Source organism: Ailuropoda melanoleuca, chromosome 13 (assembly GCF_002007445.2).
Source record: "Ailuropoda melanoleuca isolate Jingjing chromosome 13, ASM200744v2, whole genome shotgun sequence".
In the NCBI taxonomy this organism is placed as follows: Eukaryota; Metazoa; Chordata; class Mammalia; order Carnivora; family Ursidae; genus Ailuropoda; species Ailuropoda melanoleuca.
This window is the reverse complement of record NC_048230.1, coordinates 29,518,511-29,544,836: the sequence shown is the minus strand read 5'-3', so window position 1 is coordinate 29,544,836 and position 26,326 is coordinate 29,518,511. Positions and strand designations below refer to the sequence as shown.

The following is a 26,326-nucleotide window of genomic DNA, read 5'->3' as shown; positions in this document are numbered from 1 at the left end:
CTGTTAAATAAATGAATTAGTTAATTAACAAATTTTCCACTCACCAGCAGATGATCTTCTATCTTTTATCCCATTCTTCTTGTTCACTTTCTTATCAGCTGTAAAATAAGAAACTAGGTCACAAGGGTAAATACAGTGAATTTTACAAAATTATTAATGTAAACGTAGCAATTTAAGGAAGTTGTATGTATTGGCTTAAATATGATCTAACTTAATTCCAAATAAATATAAGGAAAAGAAAAAAGAAAGGTATCAAGAATCAATGAAGATTCCTGTTTCTGAAAGATTATGAATCAGTTACAAAATAAGGCACTTTGAAATATATAATAAAAAAAATCAGAATTTAAGTTTTGTAATATCTTTCAGAACTTAGAATGAGCTCTCTTTTAGATGGTGATGAAAAGAAGACACACTTGGGGTGCCTGGCTGGCTGGGTTGGTGGAGCATGCGACTCTGTATCTTGGGGTTGTGGGTTCAAGCCCCACGTAGGGTACAGAGATTGCTTAAAAATAAAATCTTAAAAAAAAAAAGACACATTCATTCTGTTGGTATAAGGAGATAGGGGTATGGCATCTTTTTTTTCCTTGTTACCCAAAAAACTTTTAAGCCATTCACTTTAGTGAGCTGCTTCTTCCAATTGTGCAAACCAACCGAGAAAAACGGGGCCTGTGTTTGAGAGTTTACTGGGAGCCCTGGAAGGCAGCTGCACATACAGACCTTGCTGAGAAACTACAGCAAGTGGAAAGTAGAGAAGAAATGAGAGCACTGACATCTCGGCATCAGAGTCTGGGACAGCCACCAAATTTTCCACAGCCCCAGCATAGCATCAAATAGCAAAACATTTCCTATGACCCCGTGAAAACAGCGCCTGACAGTTGAACTGACGTACACAGCAAGAAGTGCCAGTACAGATGGCAAGATAAAATGCCAAGAGCAAAGGGAGGTCAGTCAGCGAATGCCAGCGTGAAGATTTAAAAATAAATGAGGATCAGAGCAGACATATTATCATGATGACGTCACCTCTGTTTTGACTCCTTAACTACAATAACCTACCTGGCTGAAGCTGCTCTTTCATATTCTTTTCTGTGTCCCACCACACTGTGTGCGTACCCCCACACACTAGCATTTCCATTCGGATTGCTTTTACCACCTGTCCTGGTCTATCAAGTCTGTGTTAGGACTACTTAACCTCTAGTCCCACTCCTAGCTGTGGTTCCCATCTCTCCCTCACCACCCCCCTCGGTTAACCTTGTGCCTGTCTCACGTAGGATCACATCACCAAAAGAGGGGGCAAGATAAGGACTTTTTTCACATTTTATAATCATATAAAAACAGTAGGCACATTGCTTCATGGCTGAGTTGTTCCACTATTTTCAACATTTTCTTTAGATTTTGATTAGATTTGCAAGTCAAAGGATTTGTCATTGTTTCTTTAAATAACAATAATGCATCATATCCCTATGCATGAAGTGCTTCTTCTATTTATAAGGTTGAAAATTCAGCTTTTTAACATTGTAAAAAGAACTCGTATTTCATAAATTTTTGTCCTACTTTGAGCTATATAAAGGCAGTGAAATATAGCTGCATTTGTTCTAGAAATGCTTTTCTTCAGAGAGGCTGATTTTTGTTTATGTCTTGATTCTGTCTTCAAGGTGCAGACTAGTACTTTAAAAGGGGAAGGGAGGAAAAATTGAAAAAAAAATTTAAGTTATACGATGTTGTGTGCCAGGCCTTTCCTGACCTATTTATTAGACTGGGTCTATATGGTGACAGCTTAGGACCCTGCCCTGCAGGAGGAGTTCTCTGGGTCCTTGAACTTGCTCTAAACCTTGGGAAGTCTCTGTTCTGTCTTCTGGACACCTGGAAGGGATATGGAAGGGCCAAATTTGCTTTCCTACTGGATTATAGTCTTCTGAAGGGCCAAAATCATGTCTCATTAAATTCTGTATTCTAGTGTTTAGCACAATACATAGAATATTATGGGATCTTAATAATGCCTTTTGAATCAGTGATACAGAGGAAAGATTGCTAAAGTATTTCTATAAATATAAGTTTAGATCTAAAGTACTAACATAGTTAAGTGAAATAAGTCAAGCAGAGAAAGACAATTATCATATGGTTTCACTCATTTATGGAACATAAGAAGTAGGAAGATCGGTAGGAGAAGAAAGGGAAGAAGAAAGGGGGGTAAACAGAAGGAGGAATGAACCATGAGACACTATGGATTCATGGACTATGGAACTTTACATCAAAAACTAGGGATATACTGTATGGTGACTAACATAATAAAAAAATATTATAAATAAAAAATAAATAAATAAAGTACTAACATAGCAAATACACATCCTTCTTTCTTCCATATTCCCCAAATGAAAATTTGGAAACCATGAAACTTACTCTCAAGGAGGGAAGCCTAAAGTATAACATTTAAGGTAATTTTTTAATTACTTTGGTCATTTTCTATGGTTCTAAATATGAATTTTATGTGTAAGAAGTTGCCATTAATAAAAAGACTTCTCATAACACAGAACCAAGTAAACCATGTGTATGTATATGTCACCTGCAATTGACAGGTCCCTCAGAATCTTATAAAATTCTTTACCTGACATCTGCATCCTCATGTTTCCTGGAAAACTGTCTAGGTTGTTGTCATCAACCCTACTTCCTAGGAGAAAAATAGAAATGATAAAAGCTATGAGAATGGGAAATGCTAATGATTTTCAATTTAAGAAAAAATATTTCCTATTATCTTCATATTGTTATATACCATTTCAGTGTGAAAAGAAGTTTTTGACATGTACACTTTAAGTTATTCTATCAGAACTAGAAACATGTTCTTTTGATCATTTTACAGAGAATATGGCTATAAAGCACAGGAACATTTAATCTAGGATAGCCCATATGATATTGGACATGAAGTGTTACTCGCTGATATTAAGCGAAGTTTGGGGTCAATATTTAACATATGGTAAATAAAGTGTGATGCAGCCATAGAACGGGGAATCAATTTTCAGCTTGTACTCAGAGGAAAAGTGATTTTTCTTACAAAATGATATATTTGGTATTCTCTGCCAATCAATTCATCAGGAAGATATAGCAATCACAAATGCAGATGAACCAAATATGTCTAAAAATACATAACAAAACTGACAAAATTTAAGGGAGAAATAGAAAATACAATAGTCGTAACGGGAAATCTTAGCACCTCTCTTTCAACAATCGATGGACTAGCTACCAGAAAAGCCAGTACAGATAATCTGAGGAAACTATCAACCACCTTTACTTAATTTATATTTATAAAATACTATACTCTTTAACTGCAGAATACACATTTCCAAGTGCACATAGTACATTTACCAAAATAGACAATATGCTGGGCCATAAAATAAGTACCAATAAATTGAAAAGAACTGAAATCATAAAGGATATGTTCTCTGATGGTAATGGAATTAAATTACAAGTAACAATAAAATAACTAAGAAAACCCCAAATATTTGGAAATTAAACGACACACTTCTTTTTTTTTTTAAAGATTTTATTTATTTATTGGACAGAGAGAAAGACAGCACAAGCAGGGGGAGCAGCAGAGGGAGAAGCAGGCTCTTTGTTGAGCAGGGAGCCTGATGCAGGACTCAATCCCAGTATCCTGGGATCATGACCTGAGCTGAAGGCAGCCACTTAACGACTGAGCCACCCAGGGGCCCCTAAATGACACACTTCTAAATGGTCCATGGATAAGAGAAGAAATCACAAAGAAAACAGAACATATCTCAAACTGAATTATAATGAAAACAAAGCATTTTAACATTTATTGAATGCAGACAAGGCAGTGTTTCGTAAGAAGGGTATGGGTCTTCATGCTTATACTAGAAAATGAGAGAGAGTTAAAATCAGTCACCATAGGTTTCACCTTAAGAAGCTAGGAAAAAAGTAAAGTAGATCCAAAGTCAGTAAAAGGAAAGAAATAATAAACATAAAAGAAGAAATCAGCAAAATATAAAACAGACAAAATACAGAGAAAATTATCAAAGCCAAAAATTGGTTCTTTGAGAAGATCAACGAAGTTGATGAAGCCCAACAAGGATTGGTCAAGAAAGAAAAGGGAGAACATAAACTGCCAAACATTCCAATAGGAATATAAGAGGGAATGTGGGGCTCAATTCCGAGACTCCAGGATCATGACCTGAACTGAAGGCAAACATCCAACCGACAGAGCCACCCAGGTGCCCTATTTTGTTTCTTAAATTCCACATATAAGTGAAATCATATAGTATCTGTCTTTCTCTGACTGACTTATTTTGCTTAGCATAATACACTCTAGTTCCATCCATGTCATTACAAATGGCAAGATTCCATTCTTTTTTATGGCTGAGTAATATTCCATTATAGGTATATACATCTTCTTCCTTTTTTTTTTTTAAGATTTTATTTATTTATTTGACAGAGATAGAGACAGCCAGCGAGAGAGGGAACACAAGCAGGGGGAGTGGGAGAGGAAGAAGCAGGCTCATAGCGGAGGAGCCTGATGTGGGGCTCGATCCCATAACGCCGGGATCACGCCCTGAGCCGAAGGCAGACACTTAACCGCTGTGCCACCCAAGCGCCCCTATACCACATCTTCTTTATCTGTTCATCAGTCAATGGACATTTAGGCTCTTTCCATAGTTTGACTATTGCTGATAATGCTGCTACAAACACTGGGGTGCATGTGTCCTTTAGAATCAGTACTTTTGTAGCCTTTGGGTAAATACCTATTAGTGTAATTGCTGGATCATAGGGTATCATTTCTAAAATTATCAAAATAAAATAACAAGAGTTCTGTGACCTGGCAGACCCAGGGTCTGCTATATATCAACTCTATCAAACTCTTAAACATATAAAGTCTCCAATTGTCTAGTGGCAGAGAAATTTGTTTAAGTTTGTTTTCTACTCCAGTGTTGTCTAAGTATAGTCACAGAACTCTTTTTTATGGCATATTCATTAATATACCACGGGCCAGCATTCACGGATAGCCATTTTTGATACACTGCTTCATAATGTATACCCAATGACTTCCCAAAATAGTCTGAGGAATTATTCAATGAATATCAATATATTTAAAATAGAGTATGTTAAAATATTTAAAATAGAAATAAACAGAAATAGAAATAGAAGATAGAAATAAAAATAAAAATTCAAAAGAGAATTACCACCTGAGAAAAAGGTGGTAAATAACAAATGAAGCCAACATAGTTATAACGATTAAATATTAAGTTTAGATCTGAACTTTCTGGAAGCTAAGGCGTAAAGGGGAACTCAGGTTATTATCTACACAAAGAAGCACACTGGTATTTGGGAGAGAGAAAGTTTTCTTCTGATATTAAATTTCAAGACATTTTTCATATTCATCACTAAATAACATAATGGGCAATGTCTTCAGGAGATGCAGTGACATTCTTGGTATGTCTGTTTTTCTCAAAAATATTTGAGATATATTATTAGGAAGTTGCCTCCAAAAAGGCATTTCTATGAAACATCTCTTCATAAATATTTTTGGCTTGTCAAAGCTACACATGTGTGCCTATCCAAAAGTAGGTGGAGATGGTCAAAGAAGTAAACCTTGAGCTTCTGCAACCATAGAGGGAGCTTAAAAATGGACAATATGAAGTGATTTGAACGTGTGTGTTATTCTGGCTTGGTGTCAGAAATATTCTTCTCACTTAAATGTGCAAAATATAAATCATTCCTTCCTTCTCAGCACCAGAGGGGCAAGAAAGGGCAGTCTATCAGGGACTCAGAGGCCTAAGATTATGGAAATATTATGCAAACCAAAAGAAGAAAATGGTCCTTAACATTATAATTGGCAAACCTTGTGCTAAAATTGAACTTTGAATTAGCGTATAAAGAGAAACTGGCGGAAAAAAAAAAAGGTGGGTGGGGGAGACAATACAAAGAAATAACCAAAGAAAACAACGTTCAAATAACAAAAGAAGAAAAGTAACAAGCCTGAACAAAAATTTTCCTAATACTAACAGAGGTTTTCACCAGTTTCTTGATGAAGAATTATTATAAATGAGTATCAGGAATCCACTAGAATGTCTCATATAATTACACTCTAAAGTACAGTAACTTGCAAACAGCCTAATTCCAAGTGCTGTTTTAGTCATTTTAACTAATACTATTTTTTTCTTCATAAGGCCCTTAGTGAAAAGATAATTTCAGTCAAGACTCTGGTCTCAGACTAGGCAGAAGAGGTAACTAGTACTCTCTAAAGGCCATGCTCTCTTTTAGTTGTGCTATACATTTGACATGTGTGGAACAAAGACATCAGAAAATTAAGCCAGTGTTTAATCATTTTAAGACCATCTCAAAACCCTAGCTGGGGTTTTCCCACGAGATCCACAAACTGCATCTTATCTATCTGTATTCAATTGAAAATTCTTACTTTCAGGTAGAGGTGAAAATCCTGAATTGATTAAATTGCCCATAAACTCTTCTAAATTCACTTTCCCATCCTCTGAAAGAAAAAAATGCATGTCAGGGAACAGGGAATATGATCAGAGACTGGCAACTATAGCATAATTGCTATACTGAAAAACAGTTTCTAGATTTGGCCTTGAAATATAGACATATATTCAATCAGAAAGACAGGCTGATGCATATCATTCAGACACAGACAAGTGTCCCCTGCAGATACTCCTTTGTATGATGCTACTGAAAATAAGTAGAACCCAACAAGGTAGTAGGTAGGAAAGAGCCTTGGATAACCCATGAAGCAGATAAACCCCTTAAGGATTCTTGAAAAGTTCAAACAGATGAATGTCAGCTAAGATAAAAGGCATCTAGAAACATGACTCACCTGTCTGCAGTGATCTTTGAAGCACATCTTCAGGTAATGGAACTCCTATATTTTTCATAATGAAGCCTAGGTCATCAGGAGTGACCACATTTTTCCTAATGGCAGCCAGAGCTTTCAGGGGGGCTTCTTTTTCTATATTCAAAAAAATATAATACAATGAATGAAGTTTTTTAAAAAACCATTCAAATATCAGTAGTAGGTCATCATTATTATTACTATTATTATTACTTCTCGTAGTAGTACTATTGCTACTTCTATCACTTATTAAGTATTCTGTCTGAGCTTCCTGGGCACCATGCTAAGTGCTCTATATACACCATTTCATTTAATACCACAAAAATTCCTTATTTAACAGATAAGGAAACTTGGCCTTAGAGAGGCTAGTCTGCCTAAGCATACAGTTACTAAATGTGAAGCCAAGTGTGAAGTCTGATTTCATAGGCAGAATGTTTAGCCACTAGGCCAAACAAATCATTGCAAATATTTGATCTGAGACTGAAGAATGATTACATAAAAAGAAATCTCAGGATGTCTGCTTATACTCATCTCTGGCATATCTGAGGCTGGGAATTCCATGAAAGCTATAACTAATCATACAAGGAATTATCTTGCCAAAAATTAGATAACCATCCACAGTTTGATATGACTATTCTTAATTTTTTTCATTCGGTGGATACTTGGATGTATCTAACACATACACACAAAAATGTCCCCCAAATAATGGAAAGACCGTCACTGCTATATCAATACCAAAGAAAGATAACGTTCTATTTTTGAAAGTACCATGTATGAATTTCTCAAGTAAAAAAGAAATTTTAAATATTATATTATCATAAACCCTATCCCATCATAAACATTAACCCTGTGAGAGATTGCTTATAAGCCACATACCTGGGAAAGTTTTAGGCCCCATTTAGAAAACCAAAGATTAAGGACAAAATATTTTCTCAATTGAAGAAACACCATTTTGGTTACATCCTAAATATTTTGGCTCTGGTGATTAGTTTCATCCCTTGTAGCTACCTAAATTAAGACTTTGAATTAGTTCAGTTTCAATTTTGAGAATTAAAATTTAGAGGAAACTAAGCCATTTCAATTAATCTCAAGAATATAGGCTGCTCCAAGGAGACCCAGGGGATCCAAAACAGTTGTGAACTTACTAACCAAGGCTCATTTAGCCTAAACTTCAAGGAGACCCAGAAGTCCCCCAGACATCACAGATATCTCGCTGTTGGAGAAGTCAGTTAACTGAACACATAAAACCAGATTATATTTGATGTCTCATGGCTAAGGCAGTGGAGTAATGGGAAGAATACCTATTACATATGGAGGTTATATGTACACATGGAGGAGACCTGTATGTTTCAACATGTTCCTATATGTTTCAATAGTTAATCTTCTCATGATAAAATTCCATTTAAATAAAATGATAATGGGATAAAAAAAGAAAAGGAGACACTGATTTTCTAAAAAAAATTTTAGTATAGCTGACACACAATGTTAACATTAGTTCTAGTGTACAACTTAATGATTTGACAAATTTATACATTATGCTATGCTTACCACAAATGTAACTACCACCTATCCCATTACATCACTATTACAATATCATTGACTGCATTCCTTATGCTGTGCCTTTTATTCCTGTGACTTACTCGTTCCATAACTGGAGGCCTCTATCTCCCTCTCTTTCATCCATTTTGCCCAACCCTCAAGACTCTGAGCAATCATCAATTCATTCTCTGTATTTATAGATTTGATTCTGCTTTTTGTTTATTTATTTGTTGTTTGTTTGGCTTTACTTGTTCATTTATATTATTTTCAAGTAATCTCTACACCCAGTGTGGTCTCCAACTTACAACCCCAAGATCAAGAGTCATATGCTCTACAGACTGAATCAGCCAGGTGCCCCTGTTTGGCTTTTTTTATATTCTACTTATGAGTGGAATCACGTGGTATTGGTCTTTCTCTGTCTGACTTATCATAATACCGTCTAGGTCTATCTATGTTGTCTCAAATGGCATGATCTCATCCTTTTTTATGGCTGTATAATATTCCATTGTATAAATATACCATAATTTCCTTATTCATTCATCTATTAACACTTAGTTTGATTCCATGTCTTGGCTATTATAAATTATGCTTCAATAAACATAGGGGTGCATGTATCTTTTCGAATTAGAAGAGAACACCAATCTTATTCCCACAGGATTTCAAAATGTCCAAGACACTGGCAACTGATAGCCGCTATCTTGGATCACAATCTTGGATACTAGGAGGAATCACCTAGATAGATTCTGTGTATTTACCCCTTTTTGGTGATGGAAAAAATACTATAATTTCGAGAAATGGTGAGGACTAGGATGTCTTATTGATTTGTCATCCAAAGTACATTTGTTTACACATGATGTGCTTTAGCATTAGAAAACTGAACTAATGCATATAATCAAAACTAAAGAATTCTACTCAAAATTTTTATTGTTAAAAAATTCTCAAAATTATTTAAAAAAATTCTCACTTACTTGAAACTTTTGTAAAATATGGCATTTTCTTTAACTGGGTCAGACAATCTTTTAAGTCCACTTTCCCCTCGTCTGAAAATGAAACAAAGAAATGAATGGTCTTTGATCCAAAGAAACAAAAAGAATGAGGTCACAAGATATGCATGCTTACTAAACCTTTAGAACTAAATTAGTCCTGTTTTCTAACTCTGATCCTGCTAAACACATCTCAGACTAACTACGAAAAGGAATATGATTATGATGACTCCTGTGGTCTTTTTTGTTGTAGAGCCAATGAGCATTTTATGGATTTTACACATATTTCCAATTGGGACCATTTTTTTGAATGTTTCCCTTCTGATATGACATTCTCTTAATTTTTCAGCATTACAAGTCCTACTATAACCATTTATGTTTTTCTGGTTTTAAAAAAATTATTTATTTGAGAGAGGGACAGAGACAGAGAGAGAGAAAGGGAGAGAGAATGAGAGGGGAGAGGGAAGAGGGAGAAGCAGGCTTCCCACTCAGCAGGGAGCCCAACACAGGGCTCGATCCCAGGACCCCGGGATCATGACCTGAACCAAAAGCAGATGCCCAACCAACTGAGCCACCTAGGCGCCCCACCATTTACGTTTTGAGGGAAGACGAGAAGATATTCACTAGAAGTACCATAAACCAAACTCGACCATAATACCTAAAGAAGACTATATATACTTATAAGCAAAGATATATTAATAAAGGAAGTGTGCAGTCTTTTGCTTCTTATTAGTCATATACTTGGAACTTAAGAACAAAGAATACCATAAGGCTTTGCATGTAAGCTAAACATCCCACTGGCAGGATTTCAAAAATACCAGTGTAGTCCTTTGAGGACTGTGCAGAAACCAAACTGGTAGTGTATATCACCACACTAAGGCTTGGCCCTGTGCTTCATGGGTTTGAGAGAGCTTCACAGCCCCTGTCCAATAAGAACGTATGATTCAAACCTCAGGAGGCAAAGAAAGGGAAAGGAGAGGAAGATTATACTTCCCTAGGATAATTCGATACGAGAATAATCCAAAACAAACTCTCATCCAAGCCTAGTAGGGAAAATCTAATGTTACTGAACTCATTACACCTGATTCCTAATCAATCAGCTCCATGGATTTATGAATGAAAGTAAACACAAGTTTGATATATAATAAATGACTCAAAAAAGGAATACTTACTATCAAGAGGAATGGATGTAAGCACCTCCTGTAATTCTTCCTTTGGGAAATAAATCCCCAGGCCTTTCAGTATAGATTTTACTTCATCAACATCAACTTTTTCATTGGTGACTTTGTTTAAGGCATTTGCAAGTTCATTAACCTCTATTAGGAGAAAATATTTTCAGTTTAGATACAAATTCTAAATAATTAGCTTGAAACATAATTCAAAAATTAGTATAGATACCTAGCATTTTTTAAAAGATATAGTACTCACCTTAAATACTCTCTTGAGGTACATATGCATCGAACTCTCATTTCATATAACAGATCAGTTATATAAAACAAACTCATAGTAGAAATTAAACCTTGATATCTGTCTCCTTGTCCATCTATCTCTGCTTCTCATGTTTCCTACATCCTTTCTGTATGTGTCCAGTGATCTCTCTGCTGCTCCCCAGTCACTGTCACCTCAAACTGCATTTTTCCCAATCCTTATTAAATTTAATCTGTCTCATACTGACTCTCTTTTATTTAGAGCTCAGAACCTTGGTATACATGGCAACAGCTAATAAATCTGCTAATAGGATGATTATTTTTTTAAATAATTGGAAATGAACATTAATGTGAGAAGGACTTTGGTCCTCCGCCCATGTCAGTCTCCTCTTTATTTAATAACAAACACTTTACTAGTAAATATAGATAATAACATATGTGTTATTTCCTACACTAGAACCATTCATACCACCTTCTCTGTCTGGAAGACTCTTCTCCCAACTCTTCCAGTAGCTGATTCCTGCTCATCCTGTAGGGTTCATCCTGTCAGATCTCAGAACATGCTTCCCTGGCCATCCTATCAATTAAGTCACTGCACCTTAACGCTCTACCTCCTCCTTGTACATTTTCTCCTTAACATTTAGTACAATTTGTAGTTATTTATTTGTTCATCTGTCTTTCTTCAATGAGTTCTCTGGGGTCAGAGACCAGTATTTACCTATCTTGCTTACCAGCACAGTGCCACTTGTCTGTTGAACGAATGGGTTGAATAAATGGTCTTCCTGCTTCTAGTGGCACCTTAATCGAATACACTGTTAAATCAATCTTTAGAGACAGCTTAGCACCTGACTTCTTACCCAAAGAATATCCTGAGACCTATTCTGAACTAACGTTTAATACTCCCTTCAATGTAGACCTATCAACTATCCCTCATTCCTCATCTTTCAAATCCTACTTATGTCTTCATTCTTTTCTTCCCTTCTAATCTCTAAGGCTCAGTGTTTTCTTGTTTTCCCTCTACTTACCAAGATGTTACCCCTCCTTCAAAGCCTTCCTCCATTTTTTTCATAGGAATCTAATCTTCATCTGAACTCTTAAAATAATAAATATGCATCACTAATTTGATCTTACAGCATATTAGTTATGTTTTTATGTAAATAGCCTATCTTTTCATCTAGATTTTAAGATTCTAATGGCCTACTTCATGCATCTTTTGTGTTCAATATGTGTGCTGATCATGATGCTATTAACCTGTAAGTTATAGCATAAAATTAATTTTTAAACTAAACTATTAAGCTACAATACAGAAAAATATATATCTGCACGTAGAGTCCAACACTTGCTTGTTGTGGGGTTCTAGAGAAGGTACAATTTTTTTTATCTTCACTTTTATCATTCTTTATTATAAGACTCCTACTTAATAGTAGAGTCATAAAGAATAGTGGATAAGAAATAAATTACGTGATGGGTATTAAGGAGGGCACATATTGCATGGAGCACTGGGTGTTATCTGTAAACAATGAATCATGGAACATTACATCAAAAACTAAGGATGTATTGTATGGTGACTAAAATAATAAAAAATTTTTTAAAAAAGAAATAAATTATGTGAAAGTGCTTGTTAAAACATCAACACTACACAAATGTATTATTATTGCCAACCATTATGATATTATTTGAAACCAAACAAAATAAAATATGTCTTTAGAGAATATGAAATAAAACTACACACACTTCAGTCCCTAAGATACTTTTTATACTGAAAGTAAGAGTTGGAAAAGAGTTTTGGTAAGTTCATAAAACATTAGGCTATTAACTCATTTTTAAAGTGAGTTAGAGCTTTTCAAAATTCTACTCAAAAGTCAGATATTTCACACAGGACATATCACATGATTCCACAAAATGTTTCTTGATGCCACAATCGAAAAGATAAAGACTCAAGTTGGATGGATCACTGATCCCAGTAAGTTAAACATATATATTCCCATCAAGATGAAAATTCATATATTCTCTATGCAACTACAAAAAGGAATGAGAAAGCTCTTTATATTCGGATATGAACAAATACCCAAAATACATTGTTATATTAAAAAAATCAAGGATACAGAACAACATACACATTATGCTTCCACTTGTGTAAAAACACACATATTTTCTTGAATGCTCTAGATACTACCTATGTAAGAAACTAGTTACTTATTAGTTAATGGGGAAAAGCAATAGGAACTGAATAGAGAGACCAGGTAGGAGGGAGATTTATTGATAGACTGATAGACTTTTTTATTTATGATCTCTGTGAATGTATCACCTAATTTAAAAACTTAAATTTATTAATTAAAACATTTTAGGGTCATGTATTTTTGGCATTCTTGTTAGAAGACATATTATTTGCTTCAACTACAAACTTACAATGTTAAAAACTAGACTTTCATGAACATAGGAAGCTCACCTTCATCTGAACTCCTAAAATACTAAATGTACAGAATTCATTTATTCTTGTAGCATATTAGTTATATTTTTATGTAAGTGGTCCATCACTTTTTGACAACTAGCTAAAAATTTCCTATATTCTCAATGTGTATAAAACTTCCTAATTATTCTCACCTCTAAAGTCTTGCAAACGCTTATTGCTCTTCAGTGCTAAAAGGGCAGTCTTTAGGGAAACATCTCCCTTTTCTGTAAAGAAAAAAACAGTACAAAGAAAAATAAATAAATTCAAAAAACATAAAGCACTTCCACTGTGAGCTTGGTTGGTTCACTTACTGCCTCCTTAAAGCACCTTAGATTTTTCTAGCTATGTAAACTTTTGTCCAGAATGCAATCTACACTCAACTTCTATAAATCCTATTCATGTCAAAACCAGCTTCTAAGTCTAGTTTTCTAAAAAGCCTTCCCCGCCTGTGATACCCTGCTAAGTGCTACTCTTTCCTTTTCCTTTCCTTCACAACCTCTTTTCTGGAAAGAAATGTTTTTATTCATCACATCCTCATTCATGCCTCAAATTGCTCTAATCTGGCTTCCATCTCCCAGAGACTACTTTTACCAAGTTCACCTGTTAACTATTTATCGCCAAACTAATGAACACTTTTTAATTCCTTTGTCTTATTTAATACTTTCCTCCTTCAAACTCTTTTTTCTCTTTGTTTTGTTGCTATAGCTTTCTTTCGGTTTCCTTCCCACCTTTCTAGCTACTTCTTAATGTCCTTTATAAACCATTCTTTCTCCACCATTACTTAAATGTTAGCATGTCCCAATGCTTTGTCCTTGGCCCTCTTCTCGTTACACTCTATAAACCATTCATAATTCTCCTGTAACCACAAACTGTATGTTGGTGATTCTCAAGTTTCTATTTCTAGGCTAGACCATCGTTTATTGCATATCTTCAACTCTATGCCCACAAACCCCTCAAACACAATATATCCTTTTGGGGTGAGGGATTTAAAACACAAATGAGTTAATGATTTTATTTCTATGCAAATAACAAATCCTTGGGACAGATCAAATGCATTTTTACTTCCATATTGCCAAAATTTGATTTCATTGGTTCTGTATTTATTCCCATGTGGCAGCTGGAGCACTCACTTTAGAGGGAACCTTTCCTAATTCCAGTCTATCAAGGAAAATCTGCAAGTTAAAAACTTACATTTCTCAGCAAGCATTCAGAGAATGGCAGGTGGCAAATAAAACTCTTAGTGGATTATTCTAATTGCATTTTTTTTACCTTCATATCTTAAAAAGTTGTAAGAAAAGAGAGAGGACAACTTTCTATGGTTTTGACAGCTGTGTTTACATCATTCTCTAATGAATACTGTTCCAACTTTTCACGGACTCTGAGTATGAACCTAGTTTGAAGTGTCTAGTGTCAGCTTGCACAATGGATGTATAGAAATAAGAACTACGAATAATTGGATGCATTAGGTATATAAAAGTATTGACTAATTATTATGACTTTTTTTCTTTTATTTTCACAATTTTCTTAAATGATTTATTGCTTTATATTGGAAGACAGAAGAGTCAAACACAAAATAATAAAACAAAATTTAAATAAAAGAATGAAAAATTGAGATGAGGCTAAATTAAAACACTCAATAATTGGATTAACTTATATCTTCTTTTTAAAACAAAATCAATTTATTAAAAATCAAACCCCCCTAAATCTCAGTTTAAACTATTATTCTGGGTTTTATACAATATATCTTAAAGGAATTATCACATATTAATTGATTAAAAGAATATCTGAGTATTTCTGAGAAATCAGTTTTAATGTAAAATAATGAATATTTATCTAACAATACCTTACTTTTTAGACAATTGGAAAAAAAGGAAACTTAAAGTTGCATCTAGGTGGCAAACTTTATAAATGACCACCTATGCAGTGAATGTATTTCCTACTAAGTTTTTTAAAGCAAAGATGCATATATTGTGTATTCAGAAATATACAAACACCTATATATTTCCCATTAGCTGGAAGAACCTGAAAAATAATTAAGATAATATGATTTAGGTCAAAGAAGTGGAAACCCAACAAGAACACAGGCTTCTTGTTTGATATTTCCACCTACCTCACATTGTATTGCGACTTTATATATTTAACCTGTTCTCCCAACAGAACACTTCAGATTTGCTTACAGTTTAAGCATTCATTTTTCATCAGTAACTAAATGCCTATATAGCAGATGTTCAAAATGTATCCTCATAACTCTCATGGAAATTTCTCCAAAATAATCACTTTTCTCAAACAGTTATAAGGCAAAATTGTCTCAATGATGGTAAAGATGGCATGTTATTGAAATGTAAGAAAAAAGCTTCCATATCTAGCTGAATGAGTTAAGGAAATCTTCAAGGAGGACACATTTTTACTGACTTGGCAGTGTATCTGAAGGTTAACAGAAAGATTCATGAGGAAAATGTATAGAAATACAAGGGAGTATGATGTGTTCGGGGAACTATAAGTAGTTTCTTAATTTTGGATTTAGTTTAAACTACTCAATTTGTTTATTAAGTGTCTTGAAACCTTACAAAAATGTGTAGGAAAGTTTGTGGGAAAGGGTTAATCTAAACAGGTCAGATAACAGGAACTAGATTAAAAAAACAAACAAACAAACAAACAAAAAACCCTGTGTAATCTGTGAAGGAATTTAGATTTATCTCTTCTCATTTCAATCTCTTCCCTCCATCATGCCCTTCATCAAACACACTATATCCTAAGCTGAACTCATCCTTGCACTAAAGCCTGACTCTCGTCCTGTATCCCCCAGCTTAAAAGGCATCACCAGGAAATGTCTCCCAAGCCAAGAATCTGTCAGTCATCTTCCATTCCTCTCTCTCTCTCCCTTCCCTAACTTAACCAAACGATGAAGTTCTGCTTCCTAGAACTCATATCTGTTCCCTTCTTCCCATCCCTAGAGCTAATGCCTTACTTCAACACATTATTTTTAACCTGAATTACTGCATGCCTTCTAAAATGTCTCTTTGCTTCCAATCTTGCCCTCCTCTGCCCTTTCTTAACACTGCTATTAGAATGCCCATTATAAAGTGCAAAATTAGTCATGTCATTTTTCAACTTTGAATTCATCAATGACCCTCTAGAGCCTTCAGGATAAAATTCAAACTTTGCTGCTCAGAGAAAACAAATAAAAACAAAACCCTTCTGGATCTGCTCTTGACTATATGGCCACTTCAATTCTTTCTTCCCCACTCCTTCTGTCAATATGCACCACCAAATCAATGATCAAACTTTGATTCATGTCAACAAGAATTGTAAAGCTCGTTAAACACACACATGCACACACACACACACACACGTACCTTGGCCATGATGCAGATATTCTGAAGCAAAAGATGTAAGCATCTGTATTTTTAACAAATTCCCTAGGTAGTTCAGATGTGAATCAGTCTTAAGATCCACTGGTGTACGTCCTACCAGTCTATTTAAGAGCTCCTTGACTTCTCCACGAGCTTTCTTCTTCTATACTTTGTACATATTGAACATTCCTTCCTAACTCCTTCCAGTCGCCTTCCCTGTACTCCTAATTCTTGGCTAGTTCCTACTCATATTTTATTTTATTTTTTTTTAATTTTTATTTATTTATTTGACAGAGATAGAGACAGCCAGCGAGAGAGGGAACACAAGCAGGGGGAGTGGGAGAGGAAGAAGCAGGCTCATAGAGGAGGAGCCTGATGTGGGGCTCGATCCCATGAGGCTGGGATCATGCCCTGAGCCGAAGGCAGACGCTTAACCGCTGTGCCACCCAGGCGCCCCTCTACTCATATTTTAAAACTCAACTCCAGGTGTACCTGGATGGCTCAGTCAGTTAAGTGTCTGCCTTCAGTTCAGATCATGATTCCAGGGTCCTGGGACTGAGCCCCACATCAGACCCCCTGCTCAGTGGGGAGTCTGCTTCTCCCTCTCCTCTGCCTCTCCCTCTGATGGTGCTGTTGCTGGCACGTTTGCTCTCCCTTTCTCATGTAAATAAATAAAATCTTTAAAAAATTGAAAAAAAAACCTCAACTCCAACAGCACCTCCTCCAAAAAGCCTGTTCTGACTACCCTATCCAACCCTGTGTGGGTTACGTACCTATTCTATACATTCCCGTAACACTCTATGTTCACCACTGTCATAGTATATAACAATTCGCATTCTCATTGCTTGTCATCTCAATAGACTGTAAGCTCTTTTATATTTATATATTTAGTGCCTAACAAGCAATGGATGCTTAATAAACTTTCGTTGAATGAATGAAATTGCTCTCCTCTGAACTCTTATATAACTCAGTATCATCACTTGTATAGGAAAAAACTCAGTCCTCCTCCTGTGTTTCTCCTTCACTCTCATACTACTACCATACTCACAACACTTTGACACCAGATGTGGGGGATGTTTTCCCCCACCAAGCAATTATCTGCAACACCAACTGAGCGTCCTGTAATTTAACTCAATTCTGATACAATTTACCTGGAGATGGCATCAGGTCCCACAAGTTAAGGGCTCAGTCCCATAAGACTGTCCTTTCTCCCACTTCAGATGCCAATCACAAGTAGTAGGTCCCCAGGTTATCCACAACTTATGTCTAACTTGGCTACAAACTGGAGGTTCCCATGACTTTCTCCCCCATTGGATTCAATTATTTGCTAGAATAGTTCACAGAACTCAGGGAAACATTTAATGTTTACCAATTTATTAAAGGATATGATAAAGTATACATATGAACAGCCAGATGAAGAGATACATAGGGTCTGGGAGATCTGGGAGGGTCCCAAGCATAGCAGCTCTGTCCCTGAGAGTTGAGGGAGTTGAGTTGAGTTACTTTCCTGGTATGTGAATGTGTTCACCAACCTGGAAGCTCTCTGAACTATTGGGTTTTTAGGGAGGCTTCCTCGCATAGGCATAATCAATGATTCACTCCATTTCTAGCTCCTCTCCCCTCTCTGGAGAATGGGGGGGTAGAGCTAAAAATTCCAAGGTTCTAATCATGGCTTATCTTTTTGGTGACCAGTCCCCACCTAGGAACCAGATGCCCACCCAGAATTTTCTATTAGAACAAAAGAAGCCCCTAGCGCTCTCATCACTTAGGAATTTACAAGTGTTTTAGGAGCTCTATGCCAGGAATGGGGTCGAAGACAAATATATATTTCTTATTACAAATCACAATATCACATCACTGTTTCCCTGGCTATTATTCAAGTGCTGCTATTTAACACTGCAGATGCACTGAACTTTTATGTCCTATATTATTATATATACCCTTTTGTTTATAGCTTGCCTCACCAACTAGACCGAAAATTTCCTAAATATGAATACTTTATATTTATTCGATTACATTACATTTTACATGACACCTTACATATAACAGGCACTCGGGATCAGGTCTGTTGCATAGCCATGCAGGCCATGCACTGCCTAACGCCGAAGGTTGCTGTTGAAATGGATGACAACATGCCCCAGAAGTTGTGCTGTGCAGTGACCCCGGTCAATATGATTGATGAAACAATGCTAAAACCCATTTAATAATGTAAAAAAGAAAATACTTTTAGGAATTGATTTTAAATTAATTTTTAAAAAACACCTAATGGGCAAAATTTGAAAATTATATATTGTTTTCTCTGACAGCTCTTAGGATTCACAATCAATCCCCTGCCGTAAATATCTCAAGATGAGGGGAGAAAGTCTTCCCTTAGTCCATTCCTGGCTAAAAGCAGTTTTACTTCAGCACAACCTTCACAGAGAATTACTTCATCTTCCCTGATTTACATAGTAGATGCTAAAATACACACACAAATTACACTCTTGATAGAATCAACACAGGATACTTGACGGGGCTTTAAAAATCTTCTTAATCTTATTCAAAGATTTTTCTATCAAGATAAATTTATGATCTCAATAGACCTTCTCTGTTAGAGTGTTTTTCCGTTAGCATAATAAAGAAAAAATTGTGGGGGAGTGATGAATGGAGGATAGGGAAGGGGAACGGAAAATTTACTGTCACTTTATTTGGAAAGCCAACTTATAGTTATTATTATTATATACCATCAACATCAAGCGTTTTCTCTAACATCTGGTGTTCTTCAGGCTTTAGAGAAACATTGAGGTCATTGAAAGCATCTTGCAAGTTGTTAATTTGAATTTTGTTGCAGTCCATCAAGTTGACAGTCTGGAGGGCAGTAGATAAATCTGAAAACACATGTGGATTCTGAAGTCATATATCTCAATTAATATTATCTTTATGATTCCAAAATTAATAAGCCAAATATTCCTTTATTCCAAGCACATTTCCCTGAGATGTTCAGTTATTTTTGTCTTAAAGAAAATTAGGATGACTGAGGGTTTTTTTAACTGAATAAAACTATCAGTTTTTTTTTAAGTTAAAATAGGCCATTATTGCATCTCCTAAGGAAATGTTTAATTTTGTATCAGTGGGATGGAATTTGGGACTTATCTCTGTGTATATGAAACAGCCCAAATTTCAGAGTATAAAAATATTAGTCCTGAATTTTCTTCTACTTACATATTTTGCTGCTCCTTCCATTTTTTGCTTATTCCTCATAACTTTTACTCTATTATTAGAAGTCCCCCCAGAAATATGAGAGTATTAAGGTTTTCAGGAATATATTGTGCCTGAAAGTGGAAACGGCCTTTACTTTTTAACCTAAAAGGACAAGAATCTAATGTGTAAAATCTGTAGATGAAATACAAATTGACGAGTTTCAAGATTGTAGGTATTGGTGTAAGGGTTTTTCTATGAAGAAAATAAAAAGTTTGGAGGTTCTTTCAGGCTGAAGCACTCTGCATTCTTCCCAGGTCTTATCTAAACCTCTAGGAGTTTTCCCCTCTAAATGGGGTCCTTAGGATTAAAGCCATGCCTCTATTTATCAATGAGTGACACAAATCATCATACACTCAAGGTCACTGTTTGGACTATAATCTCTAGTTTATCTAGGAGAATATTTAAAAGGAGGCAAGTACAGGCACACAAAGGAATTGCAGAGAAGAGTTGTACTATTTAATAAGACGTTAAATAGAAAAGAAATTATCCAACAGATCTTAATTCATGAGGGCCCTTAATTTCTCCAATAAATTCCAGCAGACTTTTTAGTAGAAATTTAAACTGATTCTAAAATCCACATGGCAATGGAAAAGACCTAGAATAGCCAAAACAATTTTTTTAAAGTAGAATAAAGTTGGAGGACCAACGCTACCTGAGTGCTTTCAATGTTTATTATAAAGCTACAGTAATCAGACAATGTGGTATCAGTGTAAAGACTGACAAAGATCAATGGAACAGAATAGAGAATACAGGAAATAAATAAATAATAAATAAATAAATAAATAAATAAATAAATAAATAAATGATTTTCTACAAAAGTACAAAGGAAATTCAGTATAGAAAATATAGAGAAAGCATAATCCTTTCAACAATCGTGCTGGAACAAATGAATGTCCATATGCAAAACAAAACAAAAAGGAATTTTGATCCAAACTTTGTTCCATATATAAAAATTAACTCAAAACAGATCATACGCCTAAAATGCAAAACCAAAACCCATAAAACTTTTAGAAGAAAACATACGATAAAACCTTTGTTTCCCTGGATAGACTTCATCAAAATTAAAATTAATGCTCTTTTAAAGACACTTAAGAAAATGAAGAGACTCAAAGAAAAATTTGCTCAATATAAGACTCAGAGAAAATATTTTGCTAAGTATATATCTGATAAAGGACATGTGATAAAGAAGATATACAGATGGCAAATAAGCACACAACAAGATGTTCAACATCATTAGTCATTAACGGAATGCAAATTAAAACCACAAGATACCACTCCACACTTACTAGAACGATTCAGATTAAAAAGACTGACTATACCAAGTACTGGTAAGGATACAGAGGAATTGGAACTCTCATTCACTGCTGGTGGAAATGCAAAATAGTGTGGCCACTCTGGAAATATTACTCAGCCATCAGAAAGAATGATTACATAACATTTGCAGCAACATGGACGGGACTGGAGGAGATTATGTTAAGTGAAATAAGCCAAGCAGAGAAAGACAATTATCATATGGTTTCACTCATTTATGGAACTTAAGAAATAGGAAGATCAGTAGGAGAAGGAAGGGAAGAATGAAGGGGGGTAAACAGAAGGGGGAATGAACCATGAGAGACTGTGGACTCTGGGAAACAAACTGAGGGCTTCAGAGGAGAGGGGTTGGGGGATTGGGATAGGCTGGTGATGGGTATTAAGGAGGGTACATATTGCATGGTGCACTGGGTGTTATACACAAATAATGAATCATGGAACTTTACATCAAAAACTAAGGATATACTGTATGGGGACTAACATAACATAATAAAAGATTATTATTAAAAAAAAGAAAATCTGTATTTACACAAAAACTTGTAAATAAATATTAATAGTGTTTTATATGTAACCACCTCAAACTGGAAAAAAAAAAGTTAAACATACACCTACCATATGAACCAGACAATCTTTGGTAACTACTCAAGAGAAATGAAAGCACATGTTCATACAATGACTTGTAAACAATTGTTCATAGCAGCTTTATTTGTAATAGCTCCAAACTGGATATAGCCTAATGTGTATCACCAGGTAAGTAGATAAACAGTGGTATATCAATAAAATGGAGTGCTATCCAATAATAAGTAAGAACGACTTACTGATACATGCAACATGGATGAACTTTAAAATAATTATGCTGGATGAAAGCATACAGCAAAAAAAAAAAGAATATATCTATTTTATAAAATTCTCATAAATGTAAATGAATCTATACTGACAAAAAGCAGACCAGGGGTTGCCTGAGGATGAGGAAGAGGATAGGAAATGGCAGGAGAGGTTACAAAGGGGCATGAGGAAGTTTTGGGGGTGAGGGATGTGTTCATTACCTTGATCATGATGGTAGTTTTACGGTGTGTGCATATATCAAAACTTACCAAACTGTGCACTTTAATTATAAAAATATACAGCTCCTATCTGTCATTTATACCTCACAACACTGTTCAAAAATAATAATAACAAAAGGCAATGGAAACTATGACAAATATCCAAAATGAAATATTGATTGACCCACCTTCAAATTCAGGAGCTGGCTTATTTGTATTCAAAGACTCCAAAATTTGTTTGAGACTAACTTCACTATTTTCTAAAAAGTAAAGTATAAGGATTATCAAATGGCAAAGTGTCAACGTTTATAACCATTAAAATAACCATGATAGGAAACTGGGGATGAGCAAATTTTGTTAATTTCTGAAAATCAGCTGGATAAAAACATCAGTTTAAAATAGTTTTACCAAGAATCTGTTCCCATAAGAAAAAAATTCTAATTATACTACTTGTCTCAATTAAATTTTGATGTATACATTTTACAAATATGATGCCAGATAAACAGAGGGAGCCTCTTCAAAATATTTCCAAGAGAAGGGGCACCTGGGTGGTTCAGTCGGTTAAGCATCCAACGCTTGATCTCAGCTCAGGTCTTGATCTCAGGGTCATGAGTTCAAGCCCTGTGTTGGGCTCCACACTGGGCATGGAGCCTACTTATAAATGAATGAATGAATGAATAAAATTTCCAGGAGAAAAATATTAATTTTAATTAGTTCTCAGTATGCCTATGTTCTCATTATGTTTCTAAGACCTAGTTTATCTAAAATATGCATATATAAAACAGATATCCCAAGCTCACAGTAGAACTAGGACTTCATTAAGCTCAACATAGGCTGTTCTTTCAAAAAGGGCTCACCATCAATAGATGCTTGACCCAGAATCTCCCAGAAAGTCTTGTTGCTTAATGGAATTCCAGCACTCAAGAGTTGGAAGCTCAGTTCATTTGCAGGCATCTTATCATTTTTTATCTTATCAAGAGTTGTAATCTCTTTAAATAAATCTGTAAATACACAAAGAATAGAGAACAAATGAGGACACTGGGGCAAAGCCCTTTCTTAGACTTAACACCTTGACCTGCAGCCAGTAGGTGTATTACAAAAGGAATTCTTAAAGGGCTTTCAAAACATATCAATGGGCTTTGTTTTCAGAAGTCACTTAAACAATAAGCAAAATTTAACATACCCCTAGCCAGCTAAAGTTGAACTTCTGCAAAATTTCTGTAAAAATTTGTTTTTATTTATTATTTCCCCTTAAAGGTAAAAACTACCATGTGCTCCAGTCTTTCACAGACCGAAAGCATTTGAAGCACAGCGAATTAATAGCTCTTAGAATGAGGTCAGCTTGCAGAAATAGAACACAGGTAGTTGGAGAAAGAAAAATGAAAATATAAATCTGCTATGGTCTGAAAAACATGTAGTCACACCCTATCCTAGGATTAGAGAGCCTCTCTTTCTTACTATGTACCTACTAGTTTGAGATGCGCTAGATCTTTTTTTTTTTTTTTTTTGGTACTTTCTTTTACAATGTTTCACTATAGGTGAGATAAAGAAGCATGTGGAAATTATTAGAGGCAAGAGAAAATTGTATTAGATTCATGGGATACCTTACACTGAAGCATACACTCAGACAAACTATTTGCTTTAAGGAAGCATATTCTAGGAATGTAATTCCAAATAATTCATTACAGTCAAAGTATAGACTATTGAATATGATAAGGAATAAGAAAGCAGATTATAACATCTCAATAAAGCAAAGAAAACTTAAGGAATTAAAAGCACAGGGCAAAACAAACTATACTTTAGAAAAAGTAGAACACCATACAATGATCTTCGAAATTTATTTTTAATTTTCATTCTTTTACTATACTTACTGTTGAATGGTGTTGATGGTTTAGGTGAATTAGTGAAAACATCAATTATATCTAAGATCTTTTTATCTTCTGCAAAATTAAGAAATAAAAAATAGGGTTTAAACAGATTTGAACCTCATTAAGGCAGGGATCTGGTATTGCTTTAATATAATGTCATTCCATTTTCAAACTGCTATGACGATAATGCATGGTAAGAAATATATTTAGATTGTGAGCATGCGTGCTCACACACACACACACACAGAAATAAACGTTTTATAAAACAATACTTACCCTTATCATATGTCATGCATGCTGATATCTTCTAACAAATTCCATATTATTCATTTCATTTTAAAATGCTATTCAGGACTTAGTAAATTTATTTCACAACCCAGTATTGTGACCCATGGTTTAAAAAAATTACACACAGGTTATATAGTACAAAAATGTATATACACCTATAAAGAGTATAAGAGAAGGTACAGGGCCACTCCCTGCAGAGGTGATTTATACAACAAATACAGCAAAGGAAGAGAAAGAATTTTTTAAAAAAAATCCTTTGGAAGAAAGTTCTGTTTGGTGAGAAAAGAGAAATTCAACTTGTTTCTACTGTTACCACTCCCTATTTAACCCTGAAGCAAACAAGCAAAAACTATGCATAAAAGAAAATATATAAAATTATTAATCCTTCCAAGTAAGTAAAAACCCTGGGTGGCACAGCGGTTAAGCGTCTGCCTTCGGCTCAGGGCGTGATCCCGGCGTTGTGGGATCGAGCCCCACATCAGGCTCCTCGCCGTGAGCCTGCTTCTTCCTCTCCCACTCCCTCTGCTTGTGTTCCCTCTCTCGCTGGCTGTCTCTATCTCTGTTGAATAAATAAATAAAATCTTAAAAAAAAAAACCCTTACAAAACCTAATAGCTGAATTTCAATTTCTTCTGAATTATCCATAACATCACACGTTTCTTATTTTTTGGAGGACAGAGTTCAGGACATACTACCCCCAAAACATAGCACCCTAGCATACTGAATTTTTTAAGCTGAAGAAATTTGAGAAATGGAAGGTGCAGTTAGGATTCAGACCTCCCCACCCTCCCTGAAGCAGGTCATAAGACTCTCACGTGAGAGATGCTCTTGCTATACCCAGAGGAAAGGAGCATCCTTGTCTCTGAAGACTGAGGGTTGGAGGGACACCCAGAGGAAACTGAATGAACAGGCCTTGTTAAATTTCTCCCAGTTTACCACCCTTAGCTCGTATCATTTTGACCTATCACATTTACCACCACTTTCTATCCTTTATCCAAGGTAACATTAAAACATTCAGGTTTAGCCACTTCTTTGGGTCTTCTTTCCTTACGTAGTCTCCCCTTTCATGTAAAGTTTATATTAAATTTGTATGTTTTTCTCTTGTTAATCTGTCTTTTGTTACAGAGCTCCAGCTCAGAACCTAGAAGGGTAGAAGGAAAAGATCTTTTCCCCACTTGTACAGAAGCCTGCTTCAGGGATCACAGGCTCACAGACTGAATGCAGCTGAGATTCAGTCACGTTCATTGTCCTAGGAAGTGTTGGGGTTTTCTTTTCACTTGAATTTAACTATCTTAATATAGGATATGTGTTCTCAAGTTACGCTACACTCCAATCCCTTCCTTTTGTCTTATACCCAATTCATTTTATTAATTTGCATTATATGCCTGGCTACTGCAGACATTTGAGTTAGCTGACTCCGGTCTGCTTCAAAAGTTACCCTTCTCTGGAAGCCTACTGTAATTTGTTTAAAGAGCAAATATTGGAGCTATTGCACTGTACCTCCTGAAGACCGGTAGATAATCTGACCCATCTTTTCCTGTTCTTTTTTAAAAATTTTATTTATTTATTTGTCAGAGAGAGAGAGAACACAGACAGAGAGAGCAACATGCAGAGAAGGCAGAGGGAGAAACAGTCTCCCGCTAAGCAAGGAGCCTGATGCTGGACTCAATCCCAGGACCCTGGGATCATGACGTGAGCCGAAGGCAGATGCTTAACCAGCTGAAACTCAGGCGTCTCCCATCTTTCCTCTTTTAAGCAGTTAGTTTGGCCTTAAGTATTTCCTCACTCCTGAGATTTTTTGTAGATTAAAAGTTTTTGTAGAGACTGCTTGTTCAGAAACCTAGAGTCATTGAAGAAAATATACCAAATGCCTAAATAGAAAGGAAGAATTTCTCCTGAGGCAAAGAGACAGAGAGAAAGAAAGAGAGGGCAGGATTGCCGGGGGGGGGGGGGGGGGGGGGGGGGGGGGG

General features: G+C 35.5%; 1 protein-coding gene across 1 annotated transcript in view; it reads right to left on the bottom strand.

The window, feature by feature from the left end:
• The window catches only part of EFCAB3 (EF-hand calcium binding domain 3), a 337,832-nt gene that overhangs the window by 251,708 nt on the left and 59,798 nt on the right, over positions 1-26,326 (bottom strand). The window contains exons 18-28 of the mRNA XM_034640938.1: positions 24,073-24,141; positions 23,059-23,202; positions 22,390-22,461; positions 19,331-19,474; positions 13,407-13,478; positions 10,548-10,691; positions 9,361-9,432; positions 6,839-6,970; positions 6,425-6,496; positions 2,603-2,665; positions 45-98 (exon numbers count right to left, since the gene is read on the bottom strand). Coding sequence (XP_034496829.1) covers positions 45-98; positions 2,603-2,665; positions 6,425-6,496; positions 6,839-6,970; positions 9,361-9,432; positions 10,548-10,691; positions 13,407-13,478; positions 19,331-19,474; positions 22,390-22,461; positions 23,059-23,202; positions 24,073-24,141 — 1,038 coding nt within the window. The remainder of the gene's footprint in view (positions 1-44; positions 99-2,602; positions 2,666-6,424; positions 6,497-6,838; positions 6,971-9,360; positions 9,433-10,547; positions 10,692-13,406; positions 13,479-19,330; positions 19,475-22,389; positions 22,462-23,058; positions 23,203-24,072; positions 24,142-26,326) is intronic.